The sequence below is a fragment of the Diceros bicornis genome, chromosome 17, assembly GCF_020826845.1.
Source record: "Diceros bicornis minor isolate mBicDic1 chromosome 17, mDicBic1.mat.cur, whole genome shotgun sequence".
NCBI classification, from domain to species: domain Eukaryota; kingdom Metazoa; phylum Chordata; class Mammalia; order Perissodactyla; family Rhinocerotidae; genus Diceros; species Diceros bicornis.
The window spans coordinates 15913536-15937977 of record NC_080756.1 but is presented as its reverse complement, the minus strand read 5'-3'; the positions used below and the strand labels follow the sequence as shown (position 1 = coordinate 15937977).

At 41.8% G+C, this 24442-nt stretch overlaps 1 protein-coding gene across 1 annotated transcript in view; it reads left to right on the top strand.

Annotated features, from left to right (window-relative positions):
• Positions 1-381: 381 nt before the first annotated feature.
• The window catches only part of NCKAP1L (NCK associated protein 1 like), a 39855-nt gene continuing 15794 nt past the window's right edge, over positions 382-24442 (top strand). The window contains exons 1-21 of the mRNA XM_058558062.1: positions 382-550; positions 1601-1711; positions 2444-2536; positions 7136-7192; positions 7708-7850; positions 8779-8869; positions 8959-9096; positions 9904-9952; positions 10046-10202; positions 13948-14004; positions 14291-14387; positions 14920-15029; positions 15200-15332; positions 15722-15803; positions 15971-16029; positions 16246-16391; positions 17410-17542; positions 17836-17955; positions 20099-20244; positions 20551-20682; positions 23256-23474. Coding sequence (XP_058414045.1) covers positions 449-550; positions 1601-1711; positions 2444-2536; positions 7136-7192; positions 7708-7850; positions 8779-8869; positions 8959-9096; positions 9904-9952; positions 10046-10202; positions 13948-14004; positions 14291-14387; positions 14920-15029; positions 15200-15332; positions 15722-15803; positions 15971-16029; positions 16246-16391; positions 17410-17542; positions 17836-17955; positions 20099-20244; positions 20551-20682; positions 23256-23474 — 2375 coding nt within the window. The 5' untranslated portion in view covers positions 382-448. The remainder of the gene's footprint in view (positions 551-1600; positions 1712-2443; positions 2537-7135; positions 7193-7707; positions 7851-8778; positions 8870-8958; positions 9097-9903; positions 9953-10045; positions 10203-13947; positions 14005-14290; positions 14388-14919; positions 15030-15199; positions 15333-15721; positions 15804-15970; positions 16030-16245; positions 16392-17409; positions 17543-17835; positions 17956-20098; positions 20245-20550; positions 20683-23255; positions 23475-24442) is intronic.

Below are 24442 nucleotides of genomic sequence, written 5' to 3'. Positions count from 1 at the left end.
TAGGCATTCCTGATAGGGATATTAAAGAGGGAAAGTATAAAGGTGTATGGGAATCGGGTGGTGGATGCTCATTTGTCTGGTGTAGATCTTTGTAATAGGACACTAGTGGAGGGCTGAGGCCAAAAAGTTTGGTACCAGACTGTGAAGAGCCTTGAAAGCCTATCCCTCCCCCCTCCTCCACCCATTTCACAGTCTTACCAAAAATGCTACACAGCTAGAAAGAGGAAGTCTTGCCTGCTGAGTGTGCAAGAGGAAGCACAAGAAGATTCTGAGGGCCTGTGAGCCGTAATGACTGCTTTCACCCATGAGCCAATAGCAGAGACAACAGGAAGACCAGCGCACCAACCAGGCTGGGTGCCTCCGCCCAGAAAGTGTCAGCACCCAAGCTGAAAGTGTTTGGGGAGATCAGGCGTTGCTGTCTGGGCGCTCCTTTCTCTCAGTGGTCATCATGTCTCTGACCTCGGCCTACCAGCATAAATTAGCAGAGAAGCTCACTATCCTGAATGATCGGGGTCAAGGGGTTCTCATCCGTATGTATAACATCAAGAAGGTAAGTATGAGCAACTAGACTAGTACTGATCATTCCAGCAATAGTAGGGCAGGGAACCCCGAGGCCTGCTTTCTCCTGCTGCTTTAACTGGCCTTCAGTCACTTGATTATAAAGGCCAGCCAGTGCTGGGAGGTGGAAAGGGAGGCATTTTTTCAGGGCATCGCCTTTCTAGGTATGATTCTCGCCCCAATGAGAGTGTCTGCTTTCTGCTGGGTGTGGGGGTAGGGCTGGGGTGGGAAATAATTGTGTTCTGAGTCACTTGGATAAAGGTCTGGGGTCTAGGATTCTGGGTCTTATTGTTTATTGCTGATCCCCCACACTCTGCAGATATCCAAAGTTGGGTCTCTGGGAAAAACTTTCCCATGGAAGTACTCCCCTAAAAGGAAAAAATAGATATGATATTTAGATAAAAAAAGGGTAAGTGCCTTCTGAGGTACTTAGAGTCTGGGACAGTTCATGCTGTGGTTGTGTACGTGTGTGTTTAGGATGGGAACTGTGGAACTGGGAGAAGCTGGTGGCAAGAGGTGGCTGGAGCTGGGCCCAGGGAAGTGAAGAGGTGGAGACAGGGGTGGGAGTAGGGAGTTTCTGGAAGAGAAAATAGGGGACTTAGGAGAGGGAACTTCTGTTCATTTTGTAATAAGACAAATCACCAGGTTTCTCTGGCCCCATGTCTCCTGTATATGCCCTTTGGGATGAGATACTTGTCTAGTGGACATAATGGTGACACTGAGTCTCCCACAAAGTCCTGAGCAGCTGCTGGTCTCACTCCTTCCGGCTTCAGCGGAGCGGGGGCAGGGAGCTTCCTCTTTGTGCTAGGGCCAAGCAGACTTTAAGCTTTCCCCGGCAAGCAAGATCCCCAGGTTATTCAGCTCTTCTGATAGTTGGCTTAATGTCCTGGAACTCGTTCCTGACCTGCTCTTATGCTTTTGTAGTTAATTCCCAGATTCCCTTTTCCTAAGACAGATTGTATGAGAATGAATGATGCAGGAAGAGGTATGTTTCTGAGGGGCAGGAGGAGGGGTTGAAATACAGTGTGGTTTATCTGTTCAGACTTGTTCAGACCCCAAATCCAAGCCACCTTTCTTACTGGAAAAGTCCATGGAATCATCTCTCAAGTATATCAACAAGAAATTTCCCACCATAGACGTCCGAAACAGCACGGTGAGAATGTGATCCCTCTTCCCTCCTTTCTCTGAAATAACTCTATGCTTGGATGGCTCAAACTCTCCTCTTTTGACTGTCTCTCTTTGAACTTGGCAGAGGATGGAGTAGCCTTCTTTTAGTTTTCCTAAGCTCGACCGCATGTCTTCACTTTGTTGTAGTCTTGAGAATTCTGAAGTAGAATGGGATTCTCCCGGGGTGAGCTGGAGGAAAGCATTGCCCCTTTCTCCATTGCAAGATTCATGAGAATGCTTTGTTCTTGTGGAGGAAGATAGCTCTAACAACCCAGCAGAGTGTATAGATTTTATTGTTCTTCCTGTTTTGCACTCAGTGTTTCCTTGCTATTGTCTTAGACTTAGGCATCTAGTGGCATATCCCTTACTTCTCCCTTGTTAAATGTTAGCCCTAGATTTCTTACCATCTGATCTGTACCATCTTCTCATTCTGCTTTTTTTGATTTTGATATAAATAGTAAACCTCTTTGCCTGAAAGGGGCCTTGAAATTTCTTCTCATTTAGCACTCTATCTAGTCAGGATCGTATACAACCATCCTACCTAGATAGAGAATCTCGTCTGTTTCAAGAGATTTTCCAACTTCGTCTGTCAGTGTATTTCAAGCCTCTTTAAGAATGTTTTAGTTTATAACCCCTATTCTTCTTGGGTTACTTTGACCAATTGTCTTCTTATTTTGTGTTTTTTAGAAAAATTCATTTTGTTTTGTGTTTCTCTCAGCAACATTTAGGACCAGTACATCGGGAAAAATCTGAGATAGTTAGATTTCTCACCAACTACTACCAGTCATTTGTGGATGTCATGGAATTTCGGGTGAGTGCTCTCTAGCCCAGGTCCGCAGGGTAGGCCCTGTCCTTGGGAGGCTATTCCTGCTTTAGTAGTTGTTCATTTATGTTGCTTAACACTGTTTCTTGAAAAAATAAGATGTACTGATATGAAACGATACCTAAGTTGTACTGTTAAAGGAAAGTGAGTTGCAGAATAGTGCATCATACAGTTACATTTTTATTTTAAAAGATACATAAGCTTACATACACGTTGTATTAGTACATACATAAGAAAGATTTGGAATATTATACATTAAACTGTTAAAAATAACTGCCTTTGTGGGTGGATTATGATCAGCTTTAATTTATTAAACTATACATTTTTGTATTGAGTTAAAAATTTTTAAATATTATTCCCCAATATTTTATTACAAATCTACTGAAAAATTCCAAGAGTAGTACAATGAATATTGTTCTATTCTTCTTCTGAATATCCCATTTGTTAGTATTTTGCCATGTCTGCTTATCTTTATTTTTTTTCCAGACCATTTGAGTTGGCTGCAGACATCGTGACATTTCCCTCGCTAAATACTTTAGCATACATCTGCTAAGAACATTTTCTTACATAACTCTAATACAATTATCATACTCAGAAAATGTAACATTGCTACAATATTATTAGTTAATACATAGCCCATATTCCCATTCCTCTAGTTGTCTCAAGGAGCATACATTGAATTTAGTTGTCATGTCTCCTTAGTCTTTAATCTAGAATAATTCCCGCTTTTTTTTTTGTCTTTTATGACGCTGACCTTTTGGAGGGTCCAGACTAGTTCTTTTTCAGAATATCCTTCCATTTGGATTTGTCTGATTGTTAACACTGTTTGGTAGTGACACTACATGGATGATATTTTATTTGTGTTTTAAACAATGAGCAAGTACTATTTTTGTCAATGTAAGCAAACTGTAAAAAATTATTTAGTCCAATGTTTTTGAAGAGCAAATTGATAATGTGTTTCAAAAGTCTTAAAAAGACATACTTTTTTAATTTTAGTTTTTTTATTGATGTCATAATAGTTTATAATATTGTGAAATTTTGGTTGTACATTATTGTTTGTCGGTCACCATATACATGCCTCCCTTCACCCCTGTGCCCAAGCCCAACCCTCTTGCCCCGGGTAACCACCATACAGTTCTCTCTGCCTGTGTGTTGGTTTATATTCCACATGTGAGTGAAATCATGCGGTGTTTGTCTTTCTCTCTCTGGCTTATTTCACTTAACATGATACCCTCCAGGTCCATCCGTGTTGTTGCAAATGGGATGATTTTGAAAAGACATACTTTTTAATGTAGCAATTCTACTTCTAGAAATTTGTTTTAAGGAAACAATCAGATAGAAGTGCAAAGATATATGTACAAGAATGTACTCTATTGCATTATTTATGATAGTGACGACCTGATAATTGATGTATCCAATAAATAGAGGTTTGGTTAAAAGTTTAGAGTATATGTTTATAAATGAATATTATGCAGCTGTTGAAGATGATAATATATATTTATGTTAATTGGCATGGAAAAATATTCTTCACATGTTCTTTAGTGTAAAAGCAAATTACAATACAGCTTAAGACATTAGATGTCCCTGAAATGTATGTTTACATAGATAAGCATGTATAAAGAAGAAGGGAACTTCTGACCGATGGGATTAAGAGGGGTTTTAAAACTAATTAAAGTTATGCTTGTCTGTATTTTCTAACTTTTCTGCAATGAACATGTGTTATTTATTTATTCAAGAAGTAACACAAATTTTAGCCATCTGAGCAATCCAAGTTTGTGATGGTATTATAGTATTTCTTCAGATGATGCAAGAGTATGGGACCCTGCCTTGGGTGCCCTGCGTCTACTGTAGGGAGCTAATCCAGGCCATTCATCAGAGCACACAATGAAGAGAGAAATGGGGCCATGGAAGACTGTAAGCTCTGAAGAAGGGTCAGGTCAGAGGTTACTAATCTTGGAACTGAGAGTAGTGGTTAGGAAGAAGGTAGGCAGTGGTGGAGGTAGTGGAAAGAATGCTGCAAGCATATAAAAAAGCCTCTTACTAGGAAAACTTGGGAGTCCAAAGGAGATTTTAGGACGTTTTCTGGTTGCTGTAGTGGTCAAGTTCTGAAGCCCGAGGCATTTGGTATGGCTTATTTAGGGCAGGAAGTGAAATAGAGACAGTGAAGTATTGTGCATTATAAAGTAGCTAGGCTCTGAATCAGGCAGAGCTGGTTTCAAATCTCAGCTCTACCACTTATAAGATGTATGACTTTAGACAATGTATGACTTTAGACAAGAAACTCTTTGAATCCCAGTTTTGCTATCTGTAAAATGGGGAAATAGGATTTACTACATGGTATTTGTGACAGTTAAATGAGATAATGCATGGGAAACATCTAGCTCAGTGTTTAGCATATAGTAAAGTAATAGGCCAACAAATGTTAATTCCATTCCCTTCTGATTCTTGTCTTTAGAGTATAAGGCTTGTATAGTGACATTGGTTGTGTGAGTGGCTGAAATTGAACCTCAACTATATCCCGTGGGAACCAGGTTGCAGGAAGGAGTTGTAGAAAGACCCTTCTAGCAAATGAGGCAGCATAGACCTAGACAGAGGAATAGAGGTCATGTAGCATGGAAGGAACATCATGGGCTCTGGGTTCTAACTCTGGTACTATCCCTTACTAGCTTTGTGATCTTGGGCAAGTTTCTTAACTGATCCTAGCTTCAATTTAATTCAATTGATGTTAATTTAAATACAGCTTTTTGGAAAGAGAACTTGGAAACATTTTTTCCCATACATTTTAATAAGTTTGAAAAATGTACACACCTGTGTAATAACCACCACAATCAAAGCATAGAAAACTTCCATCACCCCAAAGGTTCCCTGTGCCTTTTTTCCCCAGTCAATCCTTACGTCGCCAACTCCTGGTCCCAGGGAAACACTGATGTGCTTTTCAGATTAGATTTTTCTTTTACAGAGGTCCGTATATTAGAATCTATACAGTGTGTATTCTTTTTTCACTTTCACTCTTCATGATGTTTTTGAGATTTCTCTGTGTTGTTTCATATGTCTGCAATTCATTTCCTATTTTTTCTGAATATTATTCCATGGTATGGATACAATTTGTTTATCCTTTTACCTGTTGATGGACATTTGGGCTGTGTCCAGTTTTTGGCCATTATGCGTAAGTTGCTATAAATCATTGTGGAGACATATTTTTCATTTCACTTGGGCAAATAATCTAGAAGATGAATTGCTAAATCGTGTGGCATGTATATGTTTAATTTTATAAGAAACTGCCAAGTTTTTCCAAAGTCATTGTTTCATTTTCCCCTCCCATCAGCAATATATTAGTGTTTCAGCTGCTTCACCTTCTCGTCAACACTTGCTATTATCAGACTTAAATTTTAGCCATTCTAATGGGTACGTAGTGTTATCTCATTGTGGTTTGAATTTGCATTTTCCTGATGACTACTATTGTTGAGCATCTTTTCATGTGCTTATTGGCCATTTGTATATTTTTTATTGTAAATTACCTGTTCAAATCTTTTGGCAACATATTTTAAAAATAAAAATATATACACTCTTTGATCTAGCAGTTCCACTTCTGTAGAAATGAAAGTACCAATATGCAGTGGATAGGCCAGGAATTGGGAGCAAAGCGAATGCCCCTCAGAGGGAAAAAGGCCGAATGAATTGGCCACACCATGGGCTGTCATGCGGCCATTAAAAAGAAGTGCTTTAGTGCCCTACCAGATGACTTTGAGGACTTTTAGCAGGTAAGGTTGAACAAGAAAAGCAAAATGACAGGAAGGGTGTAATATTTTCTCAATTTTGTAACACGATGATGATCAAAAAAGCCTGTCTCTCTAGCTCTCTCTTTTTCTCCCTCTCCCTGAATAAGATTGTATAAATAGGGAGAAAATTAAGAAAGGATATACCAGGTTGTTCAACTGGTTTACCTGGGGGTTGGGGAAGGATGGAGGGTGGGTGCTCATGTGAGGGGAGGGAAGTGTCCACAATAAAACTGCATATTTATTTAGGTAAAATTATGTATGAAAGAAAAAGAATCCCTATCATACTGGAATAAAGGTTAAATGAAGTATATGCAAATTATCTAGTAAGTACTTAGCACATGGTAGGCGATCAGTGAATAGGAACACATGGAAAGTTGGGTCATATTCCCATTTGTTAATGATTAACTTTTGAGAACAGGAGATGGAATCCAAGAACAGACTGACCTTGGGATATGTCAATAAGAATGGGTCTGATTTTTGGCATTTAAGAAGCAGCCTATCAGAATCTGCATTTTGTAACCTTTTTTGTGGAGGAAGGAGGCACTGGGATGATAAGATCAGGGAGACTGTGTATAAGATAGTAGTGACTTGTGCCTGTAGAAACATGGGCATTTGGCAGGGTGAGCCTGATAGGGGCTCACAGAGGGCTTCCTGAGGAGGAACGGCCTCTATTCAGCAATGCCTCCCTTCTGTTACTCGGTGGCTCTCTAGGACCTATAAGGGAGAGAACCCTTCCCTTCAAATTCTGGTAGTACATGTCATCTTCTCTTTATTCTTTATTCATTCTCATCTCCAATTCTACCCCCAGGATCATGTATATGAACTTCTCAACACCATTGATGCCTGCCAGTGTCATTTTGATATCGTAAGATTCTTTGTAATTCTCTTCTATCGTAGAGCTATAGAAAAGGTCTTGGCTGGGATTGTGTGGGGTGGGATGGGACTGGAGGAATGGCTATTCCTCTAGGACTGTAATATAATATATAATATATTATAATATATATAATATACTATATAATGAATGAATGGCTATTCATTCTAGGACTATAATTCTTTTGTAAAAAGTGCTGAAATTAAAGTGTATCTACATGTTAAGCAGATCAGCAATGTGATTTATTTAATATGAAAGTTAAACAAAAATGTTCTCATTCCACCTCCTCCAACCCCAAACGCTACCTTATTTCCTGGCCTCATTGCATCTTGAGCTCACTTTCAGCTCCTGACTTTTCTTCCAATTTTCCCTTTCTGAGTTTTCAATCCTGTCAGTTCCTCCTTCTCAATAGACCCTTTCAGAGTCTATTTAGCACTTCCTGGAATGGTTGGGGTAGTAGAGGTTAATTGACCTTGCTCTTCTTGGGTTCCTGTGTGTTTTCCTTGTAGAGTCTCAACTTTGACTTCACTCGGAGTTACCTGGACTTGATCGTGACTTACACCTCAGTTATTTTACTTCTGTCACGGATTGAGGATCGACGGATACTCATTGGCATGTACAACTGTGCGCATGAGATGCTGCACGGGCATGGGTGAGTTAGGGGTATAGAAGATGAAGAATCTCAGACACCGTGCTGTGAGGTAGAGGGTGGCACAACGGAAATAGATGCCATGCTTTCTCATATGAGAACCTGTAATCTACACGATGACCCAGGCAAAATAAAACAACTTAGAATGCTTATAAATGCATACACCGACAAGTGCACTTTTACATATAGTTAACTCTTGAATATCTGCTAGTGGATTATCCAGTTTGCATTGTCTCTGACCAGTTTTTAATCCTGGGCTGGCTTCCACTCTGCTTTTCAGGTTATTGCAACAGGCAAAGAAAATTCTTTTTGTATTGGTAGGAATAATATTAGCAAGGTAAAGCCATTAGAGGTAAGTTATGTATGATAATACATTTGAAGCCAAATATAAATGGATTTTGGATTATTTGCAGTTCTGTGCCCCTCCATTAGTGCAAATAAAAGTATTTAAGAGCTGAAAAAATGAAGACTCGAGGGATCAGAGTAGGCTGTGGCACATTATTCTATGCATGATATGTATTCCTGTGTGTCTACATCAATATCTAGGCACATGCCTTACCCATTAGCTTTGAATGTGTATATATCTTTTTGGGTTGTATACAGATTTGGGTCCACACATATTACTTGATTTACAATGAATCAATATGAATTTATAGAGTACCTATCATGTGTCCAGTCCTATTTTGGGTGCTTATAAGGAAGAAACTTTCATGGACCCGCCCAAAATTATGTGGTTCTATCTAACCATAGCTTAATACACCTGGGCCTGGAATGGGTTATCTGTATGTGTAATTCAAAGTTTGGTATGTTTGTCTTTGGAGGTGGTGGAGAAGCCAGCCTATGCACACTTCTTTATCCTATATGCAAACATGAGAGTTTATATCATGGTTAAGGGAGGCTTGTAACTCCTCTTTCCTATGCTTTCTTCCAGTGATCCCAGTTACGCCCGTCTGGGTCAGATGGTCTTGGAGTATGACCACCCTCTGAAGAAGCTAACAGAGGAGTTTGGGCCTCACACAAAGGCAGGTTCCCTGAGAGAGTGGAGAATTCCTCAGGCAGAAGTATATTGTCCCCATCATTGACATTAAGGATTCACTTTCTTCCCCCACAGGCTGTGAGTGGAGCCCTCCTCTCTTTGCACTTCCTCTTTGCCCGAAGGAACCAGGGAGCTGAGCAGTGGCGCAGTGCCCAGCTTCTAAGTATCATCAGCACTCCTCCAGCCATGATTAACCCTGCTAATTCAGACACAGTGAGTTCCCTTTTCCTCTGCTCAGTGGAGGCTTTCTCTCTGCCAAGGCCATCTCTGTAGAGGGTGTTTCTTTCAGGAAACATCAGCCCTACGAGTGCTCTGGCTCTCTTCTAGGAGATTCCTCTAAGGTGATTACCTCTAGTAGCTAAATAGTCATGGTTGGGTTGAATCTTTTGTTTGGACCAGGATCGGTGTGTGCCTGCTTGTAGAAGGAATTTAGTAAATATTCACAGAACAAATGAATAGATGAAACTAAGTCATTAGGCACCTCCTCAGCCCAGCAGAAACTTGAGCACAGGCATCAATTAATTAACAAATGTTTTTATTCAACAACCATGGGCCCAACGTCCTTGCTTCAAAGAACTTATAATCCAATAGGGAAGATATGCCATGTAGTCATAAAAATACAACTGATGGTACAAGATGAATGAGAAGCACTGAATAAGTGACTTATTCTTTAAGTAGTAGAAGAATCCAAAGGAGAGAGCAATCATAAGGTTTTGAGTCTTGCTCTCTTGTTATTAAAAGTATTTGGACTGTTGAAGAGAAGTTATGTTAAACTTTTGTTTGTCCTGACTTCCAGCTTCCTTATCCTTTTCTCAACTGTATTCTTTTTTCCTGACTCCACTTCCAGTGCCTCACCTCTGTTATAGCAGGTTTCCTAGCTATTGGCTTATCCAAGTTCCCTAATCCAGTCTGGTACAATAAAAGTTGGTTTTGATACTCAAATTCTAGCTTGACTGCCCTTGTCTTTAGGGGAGGACCAGTTAGTTAACTGCTTGGCCATCTCTGCCTCTCTTCTCGCAGATGGCCTGTGAGTACCTGTCTGTGGAAGTGATGGAGCGCTGGATTATCAGTAAGCTGTGGGTTAGGTGGGAAAGATCTAGGAGCATGTCACATGGATAGCAAGTTCTGAGAGTCTTCCTCTGACTGTTTTACCCACCTACAGTTGGGTTTCTTCTTTGCCATGGGTGCCTCAACTCCAACAACCAGTGCCAGAAGCTGTGGAAGCTCTGTCTGCAGGGCTCCCTGTACATCACCCTCATCCGGGAGGACGTGCTGCAGGTGCACAAGGTCACCGAGGACCTGTTTAGCAGTTTGAAAGGGTGAGACATCAGAGCCAAACTGATCTTCTTTTGGGATTTTTAGCCCCTCCTGACATCCCTTTTCAAAAGTCTCCATGAGTGTCCCGAGTATGGGTGGTAAGGATTAATTCTAATTATTGAAGAAGTATTTATTGAATACCTACCATTTACTAGGCACTTCTCTGGGTTTTAGGGATACATTAATTAATGAGATAGTATAGAGGTTATGAGCACGGACTCTGGGATCAGACTATCTGGGTTTGAATTCCAGCTTTACCATTTACTGGCTGTGTGATCTTGGGCAAGTTGCTTAACTTCTCCATGCCATGCCTCAATTTCCTCATCTATAAAATGGGGATAATCATAATACTTCCTTATGACCTACCTCACAAAGTTATTATGAGGAAAGAATGACTAGAAAAGTACCTGGTCCATTGTAAGTGTTGTATATGTGCTTATTAAATAAAAAAAGACTGACTCTCTGCTCTCAAGGAGCTTCACTTGGTGAAAAATAGACACACTATTGTGATATAGTAAAGGATTATGATGTATAAACACAAAGTGCTATGGAAGCATTTAGAAGGACACTTAAACTGGAGGATCCAGAAAAACCTGGAGACAGATAGACCTGAAGAGTTAAATAGGTGAAGTGTGTGTGTGTGTTTGCGTGTATGTGTGTGTGTGGAAAGGCAGGGGAGTTGCTTAAGGCAAAGAAAGATATTCTAGGCAGAGAAACTATCAAGATTTTGAGGCAAAAGGGAGCGTGGCAAGTTCTAAGAAATTCATGTAGGCTCAGTGCATGGGCAGTTGGGGTTACAAAGGTGGGGTTGTCAAGAGACAGATTTTGAGAGGAAAGTTGGGGCTTGTATGCCCTGCCATGGAATTTGAACCTGTCCTAAAAAGGATTGGGAGCCACTGAATGATTTCAAACAGGGAAGTGACATGATCATATTTGCCTTTTAGAAAAAATCACCCTGGTTGCAGAGATCAAAAGAGATTAGATGGACAAAATTACTAGAGTCAGAGATTAACTAAGTAAATTAGGAGGAATTGAAGATGACGTCAAGGTTTCTGGTATGGATACTTGGTATTCCTTAAGATAGAGAACATGTGAATAAAAGGAAATTTGTAGGGGAAAGATTGTGAATTTGGTTTTGAGCAGGTTGAATTTGAAGTGTCTGTAGGACACTGAAGATAGATGTGTGTTAGACCTTTTACTTTGTGATTCTGGAACTTAGAAGCGAGATCTGGATTCAGATGAAGATTGGTGAAATGGTAATCAAAGCCATGGGAGTAGGTGAGATTACTCAAGGAGAACATATAGAGTGAGGAGAGACTGGGACACAACCTCTGGGAACATTGTTATTGAAGGGCCAGCAGAGGCAGAGAAGTCAGTGAGGGGTGTTGAGAAAAAGAGAGAAAACAGAAGTCAAGGGAAGAAAACATTCCAAGAAGGAAGGACCGATTATCTATGTTAGATGATGCTGAGAGGTCAAATAAAATGAGGACTGAAAAATGTTCATTGGATTTGGCTATAAAGATTGTCTTAGTGCCCTTCTTGTGGATAACTTCAGTTTAGTGGTGAGGTTGAAAGCTGAGTTGTAGTGGATTTAGAAGCAAATGGGAGATAAAGAATTTAATAAGTAACTCAAGAAGTTTGGCCGTGAGGAGAATAGAGAGAGAGCTATAATGAGAAGGAAGTGTGGGATTAAGGAAGGGCTCAAATACCTTTATTATTTTTTCTAGTTGCCAAACTAACATCCAGAGATCCAAAAAATATAAAGTGGAAGTTGACTACGATCTCACCTCCCAGAATAGTTTCGTGTATGTCCTCCAGATGCTTGTGTGTATATATAAACATATAAAGGTGTGCGTGTATTTCCAAACTTATATAAGCAATTTCTAAAAAGCAATGAATCCACACTCTACATTGTGCTCTGTAGTTTGCTTTTTTCACTTACTGTATTTTGGATATCTTTGCATATCAGTCTATAGAGATTTATTCTGTTTAACAGTCGAATAGTATTCCATTATGTGGTTCTAACATTATTTACCCAATCCCCTATTGATGGACATTTGAACTGTTTCCACTTTAAAAAAATCATTACAAACAATGCTGTAATGAACATCCTTAGACATATATCTTTGTGAACAATTTTATAGGGTAAATTCTCAGAAGTGGAATTGCTGGGGTGAAGGGTATGCATATTTCAAAATTTAATAACTCTACCAAATTGTCCTCCAAACAGATGTGTTCTCTACAGTCTATGAGAATACTTATTCCTCATACTCTCAACAAATGGATATTAATATAGAAAAATCACTGGCAGAGTTGAGAGAGTAGATCTAAGATAATTAATTAGATGTTACAGGAAGTAGATTTGGCTATATATAGGAAAACTTTCTAATAATTACTTCTTCTAAGGAATGGAAGGGATGTTTGAAGGGTGTTCAGTTCCCCTTAACTAAGAACAACAGCTAACATGTATGATTTGTAGTTTAGGGAGTTCTGTGAAATAAATAATCTAATTTGATCTTCATGATACTTCTACTCAGGTATAAGTATTATTCTCTTTTTTTATAAATGAGAAAGTGGAGGCTTAATCTCAATGTCACTCAGTTAATAAGAGGTGGCATTAGGAAATAATTCCAGATTTTTCAACTCTTAATCCTGTCTCCTTCTATTGTACCGTGTAAAGTTTGAAATAATTATCCACCAGGAGTGCTGTAGAGCTGAATCCTGATTTAATTAAGATACTTTCCAGCTGTAAATTTCTTTGATTCTGTGCTAAGTTCAATAAGGGAGTGGTTTGGAGAAGGGAAATGAAAGGTTATGAAGTTCGACTAATGTGGTGGCAACAGTGATGCAGGACAAGAGAAGACAGATATAAGGAACCTAGAGAGCAAAGTGCCTAAGGTAATGTGGGATTTTGGAACATGGGTCACTAGTAGAAAAAGAGAGATATTGTTCAGAAAGTCAAATATTGCAGACGAACCAAGAACAATGAAAAGACCATGGAATCTGGTGATTCAAAAGTTCACATTGACCTTAGAGAGAGCAGTTTGTTTAGTGTCAAAGGCCTTGTGGGATACAAGGGTCAGCGAAAGGTGAGGGAGTAAAAAGAAGATAGGTGTCTCTTGGGAGGAGTTTATTGGTGTGGGAGAATGGGCAAAGTTTAGTAGATTGTCAGGGTCAAGCGAGGGTCTTTTTAGAATAAGAGAGGCTTTGAACTTATGTGTTGGGAGCAAAGAATAAACCAATGGAGAGGGAGAGATTAAAGAGACAAAGGGATAGCTGATAAAGTTAAATTCTTAGGGGGCGAGGGGGAATGGGACCCAAGGTAGAGCTGGAGTAAGTCCTTTTACTTGAGAGCAGGGCCTGCGTCATATTGATGCACTGCTTCTTGTATCTCCCTCAAACCTGGAGGAGTACTTGGCTTGAAGGTGTTGAGGCAGGAGCACAGGACTGGAAGTCTAGACCCAGCTTTGCCCTTAGAGCCCTGTGTGACCTTGGGCAAGTCATTTCTCTTCCTAGGTATTATTTTCTTCATTTGCAAAATAACGAAGAGAACTGAATGGTCTCTAAGCTCTATGAGTCTCTTGTTAATAGGCCAAGATGAGGAGTAGGGTCTGGAAAGGTCCTGATAGTGAGGGCAGCCCATGCTTCCCCAAGGCTGTAGTTTGGAGTCTCTGAGGACTGGGAAGGTGGGACAAGGACTCTAACCAGTGGTACGGCCAACCCTGCTGTGCTTGTGTCAATCCTCAGGTATGGCAAGCGAGTGGCAGACATAAAGGAAAGCAAGGAACATGTAATTGCCAACAGGTAAAGGTGGGGAACGGTCTCTTCAGGAGGCGATGGAACAGGAATTTCTCCTGACCTTTGTTCTCACCTAAGCCACCCCCAGTTTCTGTACAGCTTGCTTGTCTCCACCCAAGAACTTGCTGCTTCCCCCCAGACTCGTGCGTTTTTTCACCAAGTCTAACTGTAGCACTGTACCTTCCTCCTGCCTGACACCCGTTCCCAACCCCAGCTTCCCTCTGCGCTGCCTTGGAAGGACTTTTAAGGGTGGGAGAGGCGCTATTCTCTAGTTTCCACTTTCTTTCCCCAGTGGCCAGTTTCACTGTCAACGGCGCCAATTTCTGCGGCTGGCAGTGAAGGAGCTGGAGACTGTGCTAACTGACGAACCAGGACTCCTGGGTCCCAAGGCAAGAGAGGGAACTGTTGGGAGGGGCGTGATGACCGGCGATAAGACTTTATGGGGAGTGACTTGGCATTGACGCATTTTTGCACTTCTGAGTCTTTTGTGATTTGTTTGTATGTGTATATGCTGATTCCCTTGAATCTTCTTGGAGTGCCCCCAAAAGTTTTGTATCTCTTTTTTGGGCACTATCCTAGTATATCATGTATTATAGCTATTTGTGTACTTGTCATCCACTATTTGAGTGTGAACTAATTGAAGACAGAGCTTGCTTTTTTTTTTAAACCAATAAATGCCTAGTAAATATTTCTAAAATGTAATTTAATAGGGAGGAAAGCATATTGACTGTGAGCCAATGTCAACAAATGTACATATCTGATTCTGTGTCACAATTTTTTGTGGGTCTCGGTGTTTATTTTTGGTGTGGCTCCGCAACTGGATAATGTGTATTCATATGCATATTATTAGGTTTGTTTTCTCTGTGCTTTGAAATCTGTTTTTCAAGTTGAAAATTCTCATAGTCCCGGTCCTCCTCTTAGGCCCTTTTTGCTTTCATGGCCCTGTCCTTCATTCGTGATGAGGTCACCTGGCTGGTTCGCCACGCAGAGAACGTCACCAAGACAAAGACACCTGAGGACTATGCTGACTCGTTAGTACTTGACATGGTTAAGAATCTTGACCTTAGGTGGACTGGGAAAAGGGACAGGGAGGCATCAAATGACCTCAGGTGGTCTCAGTTTCTGCCCTGTTATCACTGTCTTTGTCTCAGTTCACATTTCTAGTCTCATACCTCTCTCTGTTCTCGTCCTCAACTTGTAGGAGCATTGCAGAACTGCTTTTCTTGTTGGAGGAGATTAGGGCTCTGGTCCGAAGACACATCAAAGTGATACAGCAGTACCACCTTCAGTACCTGGCCAGATTTGATGCTGTTGTGCTCAGTGACATCATTCAAGTATGTTTAATTGATTATACTTGGGAAATCTCAGGGTGATCCCTGGTTATCTTCTCCCGGGGCCACCCTGACTGAATCTCACGCTTTGTAGATTGTGTGTTAAAAAGCCCAATTTTCCCTTCCACATTAAAAAAAAAAGGCTACTAATCTTGGCAGTCTTTTTTTCCTAGGTGAACTACATAGAAATAAGAGAGAAAAATAGAGAGAAATTGGGTATTAGCACAGCAGGGAACCCAGGAGTTACCTCCATCTCTTGCTTGGCTCTTTCTGTCTGTTGGTGGCACTTAGCAGTTCTTTCTACCTTCATACGCTGACTGAGCCTTGTGGTCCTTGTGTCTATCCTGGTGGAAACTATGCCCACTTGATAGTAACTCCAACTTCTCTTTTAGAACCTGTCTGTGTGTCCTGAGGAGGAGTCCATCATAATGTCCTCATTCGTCAGTACTCTCTCCTCTCTGAATCTCAAACAAGGTAACTGGAGAGAATTGAGGAGGAAGGGTATATGTGAGGGTGAACATCTGTTTTTTTCTAGAAATATTCATCTTCTGAGCCAGGGAATGGGACAAGATGACCATTCTGTAAGTGTGATATAGGGTGCTGTTTTATTATTCCCTTTTAAACTTCTGTTTGTCTTGCAGTTGATAATGGAGAGAAATTTGAATTCTCTGGATTGAGGCTGGACTGGTTCCGTCTACAGGTAGGTCTGTTCCTGTTAGTGGACCTCCATTCTCAAGGTTCTTCCTCCTCCACAATCCCTTCTCTTTTTATCTCCCAAGCTCTGCTCTATGGAGTGATTCAACATTGGACACTGCTGATTGGAGAGGACAAAACTTAGCCAAACTGTAGCTCCAAGGTTGGAGGTCCTTTTCATTTATCTTGTTTTTCTCCACCCTTGTCCCAACTCCAACTGTAGGCATATACCAGTGTGGCTAAGGCTCCCCTGCACCTGCACGAGAACCCTGACTTAGCCAAGGTGATGAACCTCATTGTCTTTCACTCCCGAATGCTGGACTCAGTAGAGGCTATGCTGGTGGAAACTTCTGACTTGTCTACTTTCTGGTATGTCCTGATTTAGAGCTCTTTATCAATTGACCTGATCTTTTGTCTGACCTCTGTGGAGGACAGTCATTCCCCCAGACAGATGGAAAAGTCTTGTTTTCTTTGAGATCTCCTTAAAGGCAGATGCTCAAATTCCACAGCTCACTCAGTCCAGCTTCTACCAAGTGATAGGAATTTGGAGTTGATTCCCTTTGGTTCTGGCTTTGTTTAGGAAAGCCATTTGGACTTCACATAGCCTTCCCTTCTCTGGGATAATTCATCGATACATCTTTTTCTTCACTGTTATCTTTGGGACCTTTTTTAGGTTCTTTTTATTCTTGGGACATTGTGATTTAAAAGAGATATGGAAACTTGGAAGTTTAGTGGAGAGAACCGAAAATAATTGAGAGGGCTGGAGAATAGGGCTTGTGGAGAATGAAAATTAGTTGGTCTTCCTTTGGTATCATTCAGCATTTATTAAGTGACCACTGTTGTGTGTAACTTTACCCTTTGAGGGGTCAAACAAACAACACAATATGTTGGCTCTGCTCTCTGCATTCAATATGGGCGGGGAGATATAACACCCACATATGAAAAGGACATCCATATAATTATTGTAAATGTAAGAAAGTATGAAAAGAGTGCATGGCATTGAGAGGATACAGGGTTGAGGACAGATCGGTTTCATGGAATTAATCTGAGAAAGTTCTCTGGAGCCTGAGTGTCAAATTCTGGGAGGGATGTGAATGAGAAGGACTTCTAAATTAGGGGGAATGGCCCAAATCATGCAGAGGTTCTGAGGGAGGAATAGTAAATTTTGTACAAGGAAAGGGAAGAAGATTATCACTAAACTGCCTTGGGGTTGTATGAAAGTCTGAAAGAGTAGTTTCTTGGATTCCCATCTACCTTAAGGATGAGGAAATTAGGGAAGGAGTGGTGAATGTCAATAAGTATTTGTTGAAAGAATGAATATTCTCTCCACCTCAAAGGGCCCAGTTCCTAAACCCTGGTTTTAAGTCTCCTTCCACTTTCCCTGCAGCTTTCATCTCCGAACCTTCGAGAAGATGTTTGCTACAACCCTGGAGGAACCTACCATGTTGCGTTATGCCATTGCTTTCCCTCTGATTTGTGCTCATTTTGTCCACTGCACTCATGAGATGTGCCCAGAGGAGGTGGGTACCCTGAACTCCACACCCTGTCATCTCTCTGATCACATCTCATTCTTATTACTCCAAAACACAATTCCAAAGGGTTGATTTTGGTCCCAAGAAGGGTACAAATGTAGGTATGTGATACGAGTCCCTAAGTGTGTCAGCTTTATGTAGAATGTATCCTCGCTCAGGGTTTCAGTTTCTTCTTCTGTAGAAGCAGTAGATGGCTCAGGCCAGGGGATCAAAGGAGCGTGATGAGGAAGCAGTGGCTGTCTTGTGATGGTAATTTCTTCTGTGGCTCCTCTTTCCCCAAGTACCCCCACCTGAAGAACCATGGCCTTCATCACTGCAACTCCTTCCTGGAAGAGCTGGCCAAGCAAGCCAGTAACTGTGTCCTGGAGATCTGTGCCGAACAGCGAAAGCTGAGCGAGCAGGTGGGCTCAGTCCTTGCTCTCTTTCAGTTTCCCCTCTGCCTTCCCTCGGCCCCTTCCTTCTCGCTACTTTAGTCTTCCTCTCAAATCCAAATTCTCTAACCCTTTGTCTCGAGTAAGGCTGGAGCTTTTTGTACTTGAGTTTATGGCAGGATGCTTTTCTTAGTGTAGTCCCTTCAGTCTTTTCTCCCTTAGGACTAGATAGAGGTGTCTAAAAATACTCATATTTGAACAGCTGTACTTCAACAAAATCTGTGCTCACATTTGAAGTGTTCTGAGAGCTGAGTTAACTTTTTAATTTATTTCCCCTCTTCTCTCTGCCCTGTGTACACATCCTTAGGACAGTGGCCCCCAGATCACCTGTCTTGTCTCACCTTTCTGTCCATCTGCACCCTCGTCTGTGGCTGTCTGAACATTTTCAGGTACCTCCTCTGTGTTTATCCTCAGGGCTGCTTTCTTGACCTTGTTTGCTTGTCCCCACCTCCCCCTTGACTGACTCACAGCACCTGGTCGTGATTAGCTCAACCTAAATTTCAGAAAATCTGAAAATGGGGAACTTGTTCTGCTGTGGCTCTGGAGTCTTTTAGGTTGCCTAGACTACCCACCCTTCCTGGGTTTGAGTCAGGCTTTGTAGCAGGTTTGGTGGGAGGGGAGCCAGGTTGTGTGTGTGTGTGTATATACATAGGCACAGTTATATTATTACTTAACCTTTCCATTTTCTCATATGTAAAAGGGGGATAAAAATAGTTTCTTTATAGAGGTATCATAAAAAGTAAATGAAATAGAGTACCTTAAATAGTTGGTATACAACTCTCCATAGATGTTAGCTGTGATATTATTTGATACTTACTGGGCACTAAGCTGGGTTTTTGGGGTGGGGTCCCAGAAGGAAGGGACACAATTCCTGCCCTAGGGGAATGTCCCAGTTGAAGGGAAAAAGGAGTACAAATACATGTTTGAAATACATTTAAATAAATAATGCAAGGAAGATATGCAAACAAGTACAATTATGGGTATATTCATCACTCAATTTGAATACCTACCACATGTAAGAGACACAATTAAAGAGATTTGCTCAGTGCTGTATGGGAGATGACTAAAACGTTATGTAAGTAATTGTTTTCACAGGCACCAGACCTTTTGCAGACAAATGAGTATTGGCCCCTCCAAAGTTATTTTGAATATATAGTTAGTGATGTTGCCGTTACTAATGGAGTTACATTTTTTGTAACTACTTTCGGAATCTACCACAGACAGTTTTGCATAAACTTCAGGGTTGACATATCTTTGTCCATCAAGGTGGACTGAATTTTTTTTGAAACAGTAAGAGTTTGGACTTAAAAAAACAAAGTGTGACTATAAAGTAACAAAACCAGTGTTTGTTTTTTCTCATGGCTCCTATGCTTCTCTAAGAGTAATTCCAAATGAGGCGTTTCCAGGCATGCTCTGCACGTGCTCAGCAGCATTGGATTAAATGGAGAGAATTCCAAGGTGATTACCTTGAAGGAGATACCTGAATATATAATTCTATCTTATTTTTTCTGTATGGCTAACAGTGAAGAGAAGAGATGCAAGATTGATGTTTAAACTAGCTAGCAAGAAATATGACATCTTATTAAAAAAAAAAAAGAAGTGGAAAGAGAGTGCTGGCACCTTGTGAGCTCTGAGTCTTTGGGGGGCTGTGGTAGTGTGGATAACTGTCTCCACAGGACAGAATATGAAGGAATGCAGCAAGTGAGATGGTTGTTCCACACTAGCAAGAAAACACTGTCTTCCGAGGTTGGAAGACTCTAGAAAGTGCAATTGGGTGGAGCTCTTAGATCTCATTCTTGCTTAAATTTTTCCATTAGGAAAGGCTCTCTCTCAGGATGTGGGTGGGGGATTGATGATCTGATCCGTAAAGACACTGCCATCTTGAAAGTTTGAACTTACGCATGGGGAGATATTTAATGAATACTGAAAGAGGTGGGCACATTCCAAACAGGCCCACATTAGAGAAAGAGGTGTTGGAAGGAGAGAGTGAGAAAGGCAGTAAGATAAAAGGACAGACAATAATGGAGGGACCTTTTTATAACTGTTGGATGGGCTACTCTGCAGTTTTAGGAACAAATCTCATTTCTCCATTCACTTGTGTTTGATTCTAAAGCTTCTACCTAAGCACTGTGCCACTACCATCAGCAAGGCCAAGAACAAGAAAACCATGAAGCAGAGGCAGACTCCCAGAAAAGGGGAGCCCGAGAGGGACAAGCCGGGTGCTGAAAGTCACCGGAAGAACCGCAGCGTTGTCACCACGTGAGGACCTGGGCCCTGGAGGGCCAACTGGGCACTGCATCAAAGAAGGGAGAGCAGGGAAGAGGGAAGCTGATAGCAAAAGAATGCGGAAGTGGTGCTGGGGAATGGCAGATATGGAAAAGCACTTAAATGTGAATTTTCTACTGTGCCTTTGAAGTCAGCATCAGTGTGTATTGTTCTAAGCTGAGTATTCCTAGAAGATGAAAGGGATCTGAGGGTCATGGGCCCAACAAATCCTTCCCAGATACTAGCAGGTAGTGCCAGACCTGTAATCAAGGCTCATTTTGCTTTCCCAATTTTACCCAGCATGGACAAGCTACACCTAAACTTGACAGAATTGGCACTGACCATGAATCATGTATACAGCTTCTCTGTATTTGAACACACCATCTTCCCTTCTGAATATCTCAGCAGCCACCTGGAGGCCAGACTCAACAGGTATCACTCTTTCCTTGTCTTCTGTGTTTGCATAATATGGTAGTTCTCAAAGTTGGGTTCCATTAGATTCATCTTGATGGTCATTCTGATGCAGTCAATCTGGCATGGGTCCCAAGCATTTCCATTAAAAGCAAATAAAAAGAACCCCAAACCTCAACAGGTGGTTTTTATGAACAACCAGAATTGATCACCACTGGTTTAGTGGAATGAGTGGGGACTTTGTAGTCAGCAGACCTGTGTTGACATCCTGGCCATTAGCTAAGACACTGGAGCAGGTTATCTAACTTGTTTGAGCCTTAGTTTCCTACTCTGCAAAGTAAGAATAATGGTATTTACCTTACGATGAGAATTACCTGTAATTGAGAATTGGTAGAGAATTAAAGATAATGAGTGCAAAGTTCCTGACATGTATAGGCCTCTATAAAATAGATTCCCTTCCCTCTACTTTGTCCCTCTTTCCATTGCCCTCTAAAGTAGGAGGAACATTCCTTATATTGGAATTGGGCACTATAGTCAGCAAGTAGGAGAATGAGGGGAAGAATTATTATGAATAACCCCCTAGTCTTCTATGTTTTGTTTTGGAATACGTAGTATATTCACTCATTCATTCAACAAATATTTATTGAACATCTAATGCGTGTCAGTGGTATTCTAGCAGCTGTCAATACAGCAGTATACAAAACAAATGAAAATGCCTGCTCCTGTAAACCTTACCTTCTAGTGGGAGAGAGAGAGAAGTAAAATGAGAAAGTAGGATCTATAGTAGAATAGATAGGAATGAGTGCTAAGCAGAAAAACAAAGCAGGAAAGGGAGATAGGAAGTGTGGTTGTGGTGGTGGTGGTGGGTTGTGATTTTACACAGGGTGGTCAGGGAGGGCCTGCTTGAGAAAGTGACATCTGAGTAAACTCCTGAAGGAATTGAGGAAGCCAAGTGTGTGACCATCTGGGGAAAGAGCATTCTAGGCAGAAGAAACAGCAAGTGCAAAGGCTCCTAGGTGGGAACACACCTGGCATATTCAGGGGACGTGGAGGAGGCCAGGATTGCTGAAGCAGGATAAGCCCGGGGAGTCTGGTAGGACGTGAGGTTAGAGAGCCTGGAGGAGTGGCAGACTGTGTAGGGGCTTCTGTGTCATTGTAAGGACTTTGGCTTTTATTCTGAGTGAGATGGGAGCCTTGGCAGGGTTTGAGCAGAGCAGTAACAGTAACGATTTCACTCAATATTTCAATAGGATCACTCTGGCTGCACTAGAGGAGCAAGGAGAGAATAGGGAGAACAGTTAAGAGTCTGTGTTTTGATTGTGGGAGATGCAGGATTATTTTTCAATTAGGTGTTTGCGTGGGTAACACTAAAATTAATTTGTTTTCATTCTGTACACATTAGCTATATGGAAGGAAACGTCTCAGGTGCATACGGAGTGTCAAGAAGATGACAATTTGATAATCATCCATGTGCAAACCTTCAGAAGCTGGCAGTGGTTTCTAGGCCCTGGAGCAGCATGGGTGTGATATTCTAGTTTCCCCTGAACATCTCTAATACTTCCTCCCTGACATCATTGTTCCCAAAGCCCCAAGGTTGGCCTAGAGGTTTGGCCTCAATGAAAACTCTAAACTAGATTGGGCTAGCCCCCAGTCTGACATTTCTGTACTATTTTTCCTCAAGTGATACCTCCCCTCTTTTCCTTTTCATCTGAGGAGCAGGCCCTCCCTTCCCTTCCCTGCCATAAACATTGTGCCAAAACACAAAACAAACAAAAAACTGCCAAATATCTGTGGCTTTAGGAAGAATCTGATGAACTCATTCACATTGAGGTGCAAGTAACTGACAGAGGCTTGTTGTTGACAAAGTGTGATGTTCCTCTTTCCCTTACTGTTTACATTTTAACAAAGAAAAAAGCCTTAATTCAAAGGACTGACTCTAATTGTGAATTCTCAGGATCCTGGGAAAGGTATTTTGGAAGGAATTGGGGGTCTGGGGGCAGGGTGTTCCTGGTGTGCCCCTAAAATAATACAGTGTGGGCAGTTATTCTCCCTTCTGTAAGGTGGCTCTAGCTACACTCCAGCCAGGAGTGCTCTCTCTCCAGCCCTGGCATCCCAGGATTGCCCTGCGCTGCCAAGGATTCTAGGTGTGGTTTTCCATTTCTGACAGTGGTTGGAACTAATTCTTTCCCAGGAGAAAGGACAAATACTGGCCCTGAGAATGCAGGTGGTGTGAGCCCGCGGGTGGAGTTAGGTGGCATTTGGGGGCCCAGGTACTTTACCCCCGACCTCATTTCTCCAGAGGAGGCAGAAGAGTATAGTGGTTAGGAATTGAATGTTACTGAATTCAAGGCCCAGCTTTGCCACTTGCCAGCTGTGTGGTCTTCACAGATACTGTCACTTGCTAACTCTGGGTCTCAGTTTCTTCATCTGTAAAATAGGGATAATAATTGTACCTACCTCATTGTGTTGCTATGAGGTTTAAATGAGATGATGCGTGTAGTTGAATTATAGTGCAGCACCTGGACCACAGTGTTAATGTGGTAACTGTTCCTGTGTTTATCATTATGATTGTGATTATGATTTCTGTCACCCAGAGCTATTGTGTGGCTGGCTGGCTACAACGCCACGACCCAGGAGATCGCAAGGCCTTCTGAGCTGCTGGCAGGAGTCAAGGCATATATCAGTTTCATACAGTCACTGGCCCAGTTTTTGGGTGCAGATGTTTCCAGAGTCATCCGCAATGCCCTCCTGCAGCAGACACAGCCACTGGACTCGTGTGGGGAACAGACCCTCACCACTCTCTATACCAACTGGTCAGTGTTGCTTACTCTTTCCTTCTGCTTTACCCCTTTTAAGCACTTTTTCCATCACACAGTAGGACCTCGGGTCCAGGCATTTTTAGCTCCCAGGTTCAGAGACCCCCAAACGGATGCTCGTTTCTGCTTGAGGACTGGAGCAGTGAGCTGGGCCAAACCCAGATCCCCTTCTGCCCACCACAAGGTTTCTTTCTACCCCTCCAGGTAACATCCGTCGACCTACTCTGTAGTGGTTTGACCTTCTTCCTCTTAATCTTCAGTTCCTAACCTTCTTTTTCTGGATTCTTACTGTTTTAATTTCAAATGCTCTCTCTTCCTCTTTCTGAAGTTCTCTTATTTCTTTTTTCATCCAGCTTCTCCCTCTAAAGACCATTCTGTCTGACACCATCTCTCTGGAACACTGTCTCCTCACCCCCAACATGACCATGTTGAGTTTGGTAGATTGTTCTTAATAGGGAAGGGGGCCTCCTCCCCCAAACCAGAGGAGGTAGAAATCAGCAATTTCCTTTGGGATTTTAAGGAAGGAAAGGAGCCGGATTCCTACCTCCCCAAGCCACTGGGTGGCGCACTTAATCCAATATCAGCTCAGCAGGAGCCAGCCTGCAAAGAACCCCCGAGTAGCGGGAAGACTGAGAAAAGGTTTACAAATGCCGGCAGGGGCTCAGGTGAGGTAAATGGGTGTTGTGGGCTAGGTGGGGTCTTTAAGTAGCTGGAGAGGGCCATGCCCCTTTAAAGAGGGGAGCCGCCACTTAGCTCCACCTGATCGTTACTCCACTAAATCCTTACTTTTAATGTAAAATTCTCAATTTCAGAATTTTGAAAACCAATTCAAATTAAAAGGAAAAAAAAATACACCCCATGTTTGATGGCTGGGTTTGGGCACCTGTGGTTAGCTTGTGACTTCTCTAAGACCTAGGCTCAGAGCTAGGGCTTGGGTGAGCGGCAGGGGTTGGCCGAGTCCTCCT